The sequence below is a fragment of the Lupinus angustifolius genome, chromosome LG10 (assembly GCF_001865875.1).
Source record: "Lupinus angustifolius cultivar Tanjil chromosome LG10, LupAngTanjil_v1.0, whole genome shotgun sequence".
In the NCBI taxonomy this organism is placed as follows: Eukaryota; Viridiplantae; Streptophyta; class Magnoliopsida; order Fabales; family Fabaceae; genus Lupinus; species Lupinus angustifolius.
The window spans coordinates 12230814-12243096 of NC_032018.1; the positions used below are offsets into that span (position 1 = coordinate 12230814).

Here is a 12283-nt window from a genome sequence, read left to right on the forward strand (position 1 = left end):
AGGTAACTACCCAAGTAAATGACAAAAATAATTTGATTCTTCTTGATGGGTGTTGGTAACTCAATTTAAAATGTTAGTAATAATCTTAGTGTAACTAGTTGGTAACAAAAGGAGAAACACTAGTCTCACTTCAAGCTTCTAAAAACTTTCCTATGTTTTTTTGGGCGGTAGTTTTGAGTGAATTTGTGTAAAGTTTTGTTAATAACGTTGTGTTTTTTTTCAATTAGAAGAATGACTCCATGACTTATTTTGTGAAGATGGTTTTACTCGTTTGATCTCATGATTGAATTTAAAATGATTTCACTATAACTTGAATAATTTCATCACTAATTTCACTTGTTCCAAAATGTTTTCATAAATGGTTTGATGAAAAGTTTAGAGAAAAAGATATATGCATTGACTGTGTATGAGTTTTACATATTATTAGTATATTATGCATTATATATGTTTAATTATCAGTGACTCTTCAAAAAAAGTAATACAAATAAATGTCAGGTAATGTATTCAGTATGTATAAATTTTCACACCGACAATAAGGTTAGAATGAAAATATAAAATGATTGTATATTTTGGAATTCATTTTTATTAGTGTGTATATAATGATTTATTGCTGTATTAATGTTAGAAACCTTAACTTACATTGATATTTTTTATGAATGAAGGGAACGTGAAAACAAAAGGATGAACCTTCAAAGAAGAGAAAGGTAAGTTGGTTAGTGATTGTAAGAGCATCTTGAGTAGAAAATAATTTTTTTATTCTTATTTGGATCTCACACAATATTTTATAATTTATTACAATTCTAATGAAATAAGAACAACATATACTTTTTTCTTACAATGATAAACATTATTTTTATTTTTAGTTGGGTCTCACAACATCTATATTTTTCTCATAACATCTACATTTCTTTTCACTTTCTTTTGGCTAAAAACAACCAAGAATTATTCTTATTTAAGAACAAAAAACAGAAAATAAGAATAATACAGTAGAGAATAATATAAAAATGTCTTATTTCATTAAGAACAACCAATATGGTTACTCTAAAAGCATATATATATATATATATATATATGTATGTGTGTGTACAATAATTAATAAATAATGAGGTGGGTTTTTTTGGTATATTAGTTATGTGACAGATATCAACTAGCTAAGGATTAATATACATTTTCTAGTTCGCATTTATTACTAGGTGCTCTCATTGACTTTTGTAAGAAGCATATAAAGGATTATCTGAAAATCAAGTGAAGACAACCATAACAAATAGAGAAAAATATGTATGCATGGCATAAGAGTTTTAAGTATAAGTAATATAAATAAATGATAAATAATATATTATTGATAATGTATAAATTTTTATATGACAATGTATAGAGATTATCCTATAACAAATATAGTATTTGGCTCATTAATGCATATGGATTTCACTTACCATGACAAATATTTGTGATAAAGGCTTAATCATTGTATTGAAGTGTGAAAATGTTGGCCAACCTACCTGACTTTGGTATACCAACCTTATCCCTATCACTACCTACAATTTTAATATTTAAACCTTATCTTTATCTATAGGTTATTTATGTTGTGGTAAAATTAGTAAAAAATTCACTCTAAATGGAACTAATGCTAAGAACGCGCACTTTTTAGGTTTATTGATGTCAAGAACTATTGTGGAATGGAAGATGGTTGTATGGAAAGAGTTTATTGGTATAAAATTTGATGATGATATAAGGATATCTTATCTTTTAATCCACATATATACTACATGCACATGTGCAAACATTCCAAATATAATGTTGTGCGCTTTAGTGTCAAAGGGAAAGCTCTACTCATAATGAGGTTGGATGTTCCATGCAAGAACATAGATGTCTCCAAGAAATCTAGATGATCTTGTGGTTTTGACACTTGTATTTTTTATGCTTCTTTGGACTTGGGGTTTATTGGCCTACGATGTAGGGTGAGATTGGACGTCAGATTTGACATCATAAGTCTGATGGCTAGTATTTTGTGTTTATTCTGCTCATTCTTGACTAACAGATCTCATACAACATTTGTGTCTATCTCTGAATCAATTAATCTTAACGTTCTATCATCCCGAGAGTTGTTGGTTGGTAGGTGGAGTTCGACCAATGATGTTGTTGTGCATTTTGCTAGTTTGGTTTGAGGATTGGATCTAAGATTGAGGGTTAAATAATAAAGCATCATTGTGGTAAGGAGAAAGGTTGATTTCTATTCTATCAATATGATTGTGAGGGCGAATTTGATTTCTGGTAGTAATTATGGTGGATGTAAGCCACAAATGGCGCAAATGTTCCTTTGTATCGAAGAGGTTGGTCGGAATGTGAGTTACCTTGTTGGATCTATACATTAGCTGGCCTTGGACCCTTCTGGGTGGATATCTGAAAGGGGACTTTAATGCTCACATGAGCATAAGTGTATGTTGTAGAGAGAAAGTAGAGTGCAAATATTTATCGTTTCCTTATGGGTGGTTTCATATATTCATATCGAGGTAGATTGGTCAACACTCCAAGGGGAGACATGTCATCATTGCGGATGACATAACCTTGTGTTTTCCAATCTATTAGACTAAAAATGTTATAGTTTTGGACTACATTTGTTGTGTGGGCAATGTGAAACTATATCGACCAAGCGACATGCCTTTGTCTTTGGTGTGAATGGAGGTTTTTTGACATTGTAGGTATTGAGTTAGTCATATCCTCTCACTATCATCCTTTCTTCTAGCTAGGTCGATCTTCCAAGCATGATCGACATTCGTATAGACCAAATCTTACATTCCCAATAATTTGTCTCATTCCCAGTGACCGGCCAAAGTTGACTTGTTCTAGAAAAAACACCCCATGATACTTCATCATGATACTCTCCATTGGTCACAATCTCAGGAGGCTGGTATATACACAAGTTTCTTATACTATCACCATCCATCATTCTATCAATGTCCTCCCACCAAAAACAATAAAATTGTTGTATACCCATTACCAATTCACCACATAAGTTACTAGCACCATCCCTAGAAGATATTACCAACATCTCTAAAGTTTTAGTATTATATTGCCGATATCTTATACATCACTTCAAAATGAAAAAAAATAATAGAGAAAAATATGAATGAAGGTTCCATCTTTAATACTGAAATAGTGATTCCTAAGTTGAATGGCTATTGAAGAGTTATAATATTTTTTATAGAAAACATCTTCGTCTTACCTAACTCGATCCATTTTTTATGTTATGTTATCTTTCTTCACTATAGTCATGTTATTTGATACTCTTCACCGTTTCATATGATTCCCAATTGAAACCACAACTCTAACCTAATTTTACTATGGTTCATCATCGTGATTTCCAATTCATTTTTTAACATAATTTTTTGACTTTGTAGAGTCAATGTTGTTGCTGCCTGTGTGTAGGCCCCACTCTCGTTTAGGTGTGCTAAAGTGCTTTTGTTTTTAGAACAAGCGATAGTATTTTGTTGATGACTTGAATCAAGCTATTGTTGCAACATGCTATGTTTTCTCCCCCATTGCTAGTGGGTTGATAGGTCGCTTGCCCGACACACATGTTTTAGCCATGTCTTGTATGTCCATAACTAAAAGTAGGTGACCTAACGACAACCGCCCGACTAAACATACCAATAGTCACCACATTCATATGGCTAATGAGGAGTAAGCTATGATCTTCTTAAGATCGTTCTATCTTGAAGTGGTAAAAGAAGTATATATTATAGCAATCCCGCTTGGAGTATAAATGAAAGGAGTGGAACAAAGTGTCGCTTTGGGGAACACGGGTATTGAAAATCTAAAAAACTCGTGGGTTCGCAAAGTTTGAAGGAATTCCTACTAAGATGACAAATCATGTCGTAGGTGCCTCTACATGAGCTTCGAGTAGCCAAATATGAAATGGTACCATAAACACTTTGACGACGAAAGCAACAACAAAAAAAAAGCAATTCATAGAAAGATTTGTCACTCACTAAATTTTGTGGTTAATTGTAAATCGAAGATCCCTATTTGGAATAGAATCAAAGGAATGACCAATAGCATAAAAACAGACAGAAGTATAAAGGAAAAACTAATATTTTGCCTTGATCTTTCTTTGTTCTGAACCTCATACCACTATAATAATTGTAGAGTAAGAGGTGACCATAAAGCAGAATTTATCAGTGGTGGTTGGTCAAAGCTCCATAAGGTAGCCACTCCCTTCTCAGAGAACTCTACGTGAGACTTCTGCATCACATGTCTTTGTCCCAAGCTTCCATCGTCGACCCTTGTCATTAGACAATACATATACATGTATGTTAAGCCTGCATTCTCGAATCGTTTACTTCTTGGATGGTGATGAACAATGCAACTTGTGTGGTGGGAGATGCTCGCCTGTAGGGCCCGACCCACTTCTCGCAAAAAAAAAGAACACTTACTAACTACGGACTAGTGGGGAACATCCATATTCCAAATCCAAAAGGGCTCACTAGGAAGAAAGACGAAGTGCGACCTATAGAGCACATCCAGAGAGAGATGTGAAAGTAATACCCTTTCTTTTATAAACTCTCCAGACTTGCAGCTTTACACTACTAGTATGATGTGAGCAGTTCAAATTGTTTTTACCCCCAATTATTGTCCGGAACTTATATACAATACTTACAAAGGTGCATGCATGCTTAAGTTTGGAACTCTTTTTTCTTACCTAAATCTTTAAATTAACCTCATTGCACATTCCCTATTCTAAGAAGCATTACTGGTACGAGAAACACTTATATGAAGACGCATATAACATGTTATATTCAAAGATAAATACATTTTATGGTTTTTGATGTTATTGTTTAATATTAAATTTAATTAGAATTAAAATATTAATATATTGTCATTATGTCATTGGTTGTCTCTACATAATTTCGTCTTTCTTTGTTACAAGTCTTTCTTTGTTGATACATACCACTTAATAATAAATTTAATGTGATATGATGTTGCCCATATGCAAGAGAAAATGAAAAGAAAAAGATTGGTGTTAGAATAATAGAAAAATCACTTAGCAAGTTTATAAAAGAATGTGAAGAATCAATTACAAACTTTTATAAGAGGGAGAAAATAGATAGATTATTGAAAATTTTGAATTATTCACTTTTTTAGATTTTCCTTTTCAATTTTTGTTCATAATTTTGATTGAAAATTTGGAGAATAGATTGAAAAATGAAAAATCTCATGAACCAGTTCTGATCATTTCTGTTTTTGAATTTTTTTTAAACTAAATAAGTCAAAATGAAAAAACAACTGACCAACAAATGAAACCTGAGAACATTTTTTTCCACACCAGAAGTGTCCCCAACCAACAAATGAAACCTTGTTAGTATGATTAGTATTTTGCTGTGTTTTTTATTTTGCCTTTTTTGTTTTCTGAAAATTGCTATGGACTATGATTTTATCCCCAGATATATAAAAGGACAATTTGGGTTTAGGGTACTATTCCCAAATTGGTCAATGTGCAGAGAATTCATGAAATGACACAATCGCACAAAATACTAGAAAAGTTAGGGCAAATGCTATATACAATTATAAGTGATTTTCTTCAGTCATTTTGCTTATTTCCTTATATGCTTTGAGACAAGTGATTATAGGATTGAGGCACCTTGTAAAATTATAAGTGATTATTAACTAAGTTGTCCTGGACAACTGTACCATAGAATATCAAACTCCACATGTTTTAATGTATAATATCAAAATAAGAGGGAATATTAAGTTGTCCTGGACAACTGTGATAAAAGCATCATAGAATATCAAACTCCACATGCAAAATGATGAAATCAGATTATGTTTTTTCAATTGGTACATATGGGCTTGTAAAAAAACTAAAGATAAAATGAACAATGATTATTTGTCCAATCTGAAAAATCCCTCCCCTTCAAACTCTAGTGCCAGAAGAACTCTCAGGCATGAGATATTTTGCTGGTGGAAACACAGCAACAGCTCCTTTCTGTGGATCAGAGTATTTCCTATGCACAACTTTAAGCTTCCCTCCCCCAATTGTGGAATGAAAACTCACCAATAGCTTTGCACAATCCCTGTTTGGTAACATAGAAACTCATCAAAATCACACAATAATCGACTAGAAACATTAAGGGTCCATTTGCGAGTTGAGTTTTGGACGATAAGAGATGGAAATGAAAGTCAGTCATCCCTCTAAAACAAAACTCGCAAACGGGCCCGAAGTCATAAAATAAAAAGGACTTAGCATTTTACATGAGCTGTTCTTCTGAGTAACCAGTGTGTAGCTTAAGCGTCTCATTCCAAAAGGGGGTCTTATTTAAAGTGCATCTAGCTGCAAATACTGCTGAGGCAGCAACCATTGATGGACAGAACATTAAGGTAGAATACTGCATCATTCCCAACTCCGAAAGAAAATGAGACATGTTTTCCAACTCTTGGTCAGGAACCGATGCCTTTATAAAGCGAACCAAGAAAACATAAGGTGTAGGCACAGTCAATGTCCATTCCAGCTTTCCGAGGATGATTTTCTCCATCACTAGTATCTGTTCATGAGTGTATGCTCTATCTGAGAGGCACACAAAGTCATTCACCTGAACCAAAAGACAAGTATTAGTACCTGTTCATGACTAAGTATCAAAAGTTGGAGTATAGAAGAATTATTACCTCAGGGGGCCAGATTTCTTCATACTTTGATGCCAAGAGCATGGCACTGATGCCGAGTAATTGCAATTCCCTTCTTGGCACAACCTTAACTGCTAGGAATCTATCAACTATATTGATAGTCAAGTAAAGGGTTTCAAGTGAAAGGTCAAATTTGTTGTTCACATCTATCAACCAATCAACCAATATGGCTCTCATCCTCTCATTTATCTCAGGTTGTGAGTCCATATATTGATACGGGCGGCTCTCGTTCTTCGTAAATAAACAACACAGTATTAGAATGCTATTACATGAGGTAACACAACACAAGCAGAAAGATTGAAAAATGTGTATTATTAAGGGGAAAATGTATGATACCTCTTCCAGCTTATAAAACTTGTAAATGTCTTCAATATACTCCAAAGCGGCGAGTTCGTTGCCAGAATCATCAGCATCAATGTCAATAATCTGCTCCTTTGGTTTCTTAGTCAAACCACATGCTGCCTGCAACAGAACATTACATAAACTTGTAAGCTAAAAGACACAATACAACACAACATGGTTCAAATCAAAACACAATGAAGGGTTTTTTTGTAAAAATCAACCTTGCTTCTAGCAGTGAGGACTGAACTAAGTGTTTGTGGTTTCTTTTTGTTGTCTCCTCCTTCCTTTTTCTTGGCCACAGACTTGTTTTTCTGGACCTCTTCATCTGGGCTGATTTCGACGACATCTTGAGGCTTTGGTTTTGCAACGACTTTCTTCTCGGCGGGCTTTGGTGCAACCCTTTTAGCAACAGCTCCTTCAGCAACATTAGGCTTTGGACCACCCACATTAGGAATAGTCAATTTCTGCAATTAACAAAAAAACAGAAACCAATTATAACCTGCTACAGCAATTGAAATTGAAATAATTCATAACCTAGCTACTGCAATTGAAATTGATAACTGAAACAGTCAAACAAGTAATAAGAGAGTTGCTTTTACCTTGTTATTTTCAACAACAGCTGCAGCTTGTGCATTGGCAAGTAGCTGTGCACAAAAACTCCTAGAAGAATAACAGAAAGATCACATTTAAGAGAGAAACTCATAAAAGTAAGGACAACAACATGAATTATTCTCAAAAACACTTAAAGGAACAAAATATATAAAAAAAAGCGTATTTGATCCTTATTTAATCGAGGTAAGGGTTCGGCATATCACATGCCAAGTTTTATATAAAAGAAGTCTATAATAATAATATAAAAAATGACGAACTATATTCAGCTTAACTGTGATAAAGAGAGAAATAGGAATAGCAAGAAGATCACAATTAAAACTTCTCCAATAACTATATTCTTTTTCTTTGTGAAGTGACTTTTTTACTTTGCTTACGGGTAATAATAATCATTGCAAAATAGTTGGTAAAATAATTTTTTCCTAACAAGCACAAGAGAAATAGAATAAAATAGAGTACCTTGTGATGGGTCTATTAGGTTTGATCTCAACACCTTTAACGCGATCCAAGTTTCCTATGTCACCAAGTGCTCTTCTGTTCTTTCCATCTGCTGCAACATTTTTCTTCTGCTTCCCTCCTCCTATAACTCCCTCACCTAACATTGCAACAAAAAAACCATTATTAACAAAAAGAAAGGTAACATCTTTGGTTCTAAACACAGATTCTCATGCATTTCTTAAACCAATCAAAAAATTAAAATTTGCTATTGGGCCATTACAAGATTGATTAGAAAACCCATTAAAACTGAAACTTCTATTTGATATTTTCAACAAATTTGTAAGACCCAGATCAAGATAAATTAATTACAAGATAAACAGAAAGAAAGAAATTAACCCAGAACAAGATTATAATCTTAGAACATGCTGAAGAAATATAGAATACCAACCTCTGACTTGTTGTTGATGAATCGGAACGATGGGTCTTGAAGCCATTACTCGAACTTGTTTAGTGTCTTCAACGAGTCTCTCTCTCTTCCCTTCTCTCTCTCTCTCTCGTTCTCTGAGTGAAGAATGAATGAATGATAGAGCAGTGAAAAGAACCTTGTCTTATGAAGGATGCAATGCTTCTTTACTTCAACGGTCGAATTTTTAAATGATTTCTAGCCGTTTGATCTTTTGAAGTTAATCCGAGGGTGGAAAGCGTTGCTTTAGAGAAAGTAGCCGTTGGTCATTAAAAAGACAGAGATGGATAACATATATAATAATAAGATATAATAAGAAAGTAAAATAATTATAATAGGAAAGATAAAAATAATAAATCAAACAAAAGGCAATATTTTTAAATTTAAAGGGTCAAAATTCATTCACCAAAAACAGAGAGGGTAGAATGATTTTTAAAATTTTATCCCGTAAAAAAACTGAAATTGTTTGGATGATATTGGACTTGATTTTAGAAAATTAATTGGTCCAAACATTTTTTGGTTACAATTTCATAAAATAGACCAATCCTAACTAAACAAGTGTTAATTATATATATATAAGAGGTTAAAATCTATGCTTTATCAGTGTAAATTTTTTACATAGTTAGTTCATCATTTATCATTGATTTATATTACTTTTGTTTGAGAGTCAATAATACTTAACATATGAATGATCAATGATTTACTAATAGTTAAAAACACTTATACTGTCAATATATACATATTAGATCATATATATATATATATAAATGAAGATTATTTTATTTCTGGGTCTAATTAATCTTGCAATTAATAATCCGAAATATATAATTTTCATATTTTTTAATTGCTAAAAGTGTTACGACTTATTAATTAACACTTTGTTACTAAAATCATGTTGGTGTGTTATTGATGTTGCTTTCCTAGGATTTTATTTTTGTTATCGTTCTTGTTTTCACTTCAAGTGAATATTATAAATATTCAATTAAATGTTTACGTCGGTTACACTTAGTAAGTCTTTGAGTATTCTTATTTATTTTTTATGTGAATTTGACACTTTGAAAATGTACTAACCTTATTATTTTAAATAAACATGTTTTTATGTAAATTTCATACTTTTTTGTACTACCAATAATATTTTCTCACTTTTTTGGACAACGAAAGGTTATCCCTTCGGAGTGCATGGTTATCCCTTCCAACACCTTGTAGGTAAATTTGATATTTTGAATGTGTTAGATTTTTTATTTTTTAATTTAAAAAACTGAACCAAATCATACTGAAACCAAATATAAATTTTGGATCAGATTTCTTAATGCAAATCAACCAAACCGGATTAGGTCATATGTTATTCATGTTTTCGGATAAGATAATTCTTGCCTACAGAATAATCCAAAAATCCGGGTTTTATTTTATCATTGTCAAATAATTTGGAAACAAGTTTTATTTTAAATTTTAATTAACTATAATATATGATGTTATTGGCATTCTATTTTTTTTTTAAGGAAATTATGAATTATGATAAAAATGACTTAACATTTAACTATTGAAACTTTGATAAATTTTACCAAAAAGTTGATAGAATTTAACATATTTTCAATTTTTTAAAGGAATCTATTTACTGTATTTTTTTTATTTATGTGAAAATAAGAGATGTCTGCAAAGTCGACTAATTGAATGCAACCTAATATTAACTAACAACCCATATCTTTATATTTTATTAGAATATAAAAATAGCTAGGAATGTGAACGAGGTGGGTTGGGGTTAACTTTAACCTTCACCAACCTCGAACTCAGATTTCTCGGTGTTGTAAAAATGCAACACTAACCTAATTCAACCTCCAAGGGAAATTTTGTAAAAACTTTATTTATTTATATATATTATCTTTACTATTATGATGGTTCAGGTAGGTCAGGTTCGTGACGTGTATCATCAAACCTAACAAGATAGAAAATAAACCTAAACTAGACCAGTTAAAATGGGCTACCCAAACAGGTTTAGGATAACATATATAGAGTTCGGGCTAAATTGAAAATCGTAAAGAATCATAAATTCAATTTACGTATATCAAACTGCAGCCTAAACCTGTCCTAAACAAAGTGAGTTATGGTGGGGCTGCCCATATAATATTAAAAATAGTTATTTAAATTTTAACATATTTAATCTATCATTTTTAAAAATATGTCATTTCATATTAATGTATAGTTTTTTTTAATATACATGTCCAATTCGACCAAACTCATAGATGTAATATCTTTTATTTGAGTTAAGATGTGATGTCAAGTCCATTTATATAAGTTTTAACATAATTCATTTATTAAACTTCTCACTTCCTAACACAATATAATTTATGACTTCACTTTAATATATAAACATTTGGACACTATAAAAAATAATATCATATTGCTTCAATTTATAGTAATGATAGTATAGACTCAAATACAAAATGAGCTCTGTTGTAAAAGTATAGTCAATATATTTGATCAACATTATTTACTTTCTCTATGAAAATAATTTATATTGTCATTATCAATACCTTCATTGTAAACTCAGGCAATAGTTGATTTTGATTGCATGAAGTTCTGTAGGGTAAACAATTATACTGTCTTTTTATTATGTTGTAAAAGTTAATATTTTTTATTATGTAAAAGTTGTAAAAGTTAAATTTAATTAAATACGCAACTAAAAAAGAAAAATGGAATTTGAATGGTTTAATTTTTTTTTCATTTGATTTGATACACCATTTTGTTTGTGTACTTAAGAGAATATTCTACAAAATAAGATGAATAATATCATGTTTCACTTTATAACATTATTGTAACTTATAAATATTTATGTTATAATCATTATTATATTTTTTGTTTAAAGTTCATATCACCCATCAGTCCGAGCCATTTTTTATAACATTTTTTAAAAGATAAATGCATGTGATTTTATAAAAGATCATATGAATATCAAATAACTTTTAATAATATCATTTATAATATACCAAGGTCATATGACTAAATTACAAAGAGAAAGTATTAGAGTAACATCATGTTGCTTGAGTTCACACCTCTATGTAACATTTTTTGGGTAAAAACCTATGTAATTTTTGAGATTCAACTGTTGAAGATGACTATTTTTCCTTTTAGTCTATTTTTTTCCTTTTAATATAAACTATTTGGTATTCAGACAACCCTAGGGCTGCTGCTTAATTCGAATTTGAGTTGATAAGTATTATATGGCCAGAAAACTCTTCCTGTCAATTTTTCTTAAAATGTAATATCTATATGATCGATATAAAAGTCAATAATAATTAAATATAATTTACGAATAATACAATAATAATATATAAAATTCATATTAATGCAGTAACATTTGAGAAACTCAAATTTTGGGATGTTTGACCAGCATAATGAGCCTCTAACACACGGTTACACGCTCGTCCTTGACGCTAACTAAATTTCATTTTTCTTGGAAAAGTAAATAATAATTTATTGTTTTCCTTGATGTTCCAGACAAGTGGCACGTGCTCTGCCACCCATTAGTGGTTTTATGTTGATGCATTTTGATAAATTCAACCAAATTATTAATATATTTTGTTTTAACTAATTAACACCGTATAAATAATGAATTAATCTCTTTTGGATATATGATTATTATTTTTAATAAATATATTTCATTGAAATCAAACTTTTGACCTATTGAAAGATTCAATAAAGTCTTACATTATTAACATATTATTGATACGCATATTATTGATATATGAAACTATG

The 12283-nt window shown here is 31.1% G+C and overlaps 1 protein-coding gene across 2 annotated transcripts; it reads right to left on the reverse strand.

The window, feature by feature from the left end:
* Window positions 5847–8662, reverse strand: LOC109358899 (G2/mitotic-specific cyclin S13-7-like). Of its 2 annotated transcripts, none has more exons than XM_019603384.1 (8): window positions 8516–8662; window positions 8089–8224; window positions 7620–7680; window positions 7242–7484; window positions 7015–7140; window positions 6661–6909; window positions 6250–6587; window positions 5847–6071 (listed from the first exon to the last, which is right to left on the reverse strand). In XM_019603384.1, the coding sequence occupies exons 1-8, from the start codon at window positions 8559–8561 to the stop codon at window positions 5912–5914; spliced, it is 1359 nt and encodes a 452-aa protein (XP_019458929.1). In that variant the 5' UTR covers window positions 8562–8662; the 3' UTR covers window positions 5847–5911. The 2 variants fall into 2 exon arrangements, with proteins under 2 accessions (XP_019458929.1, XP_019458931.1); XM_019603386.1 differs by having other exon boundaries at window positions 6661–6907; window positions 7013–7140; window positions 8089–8209; window positions 8516–8643.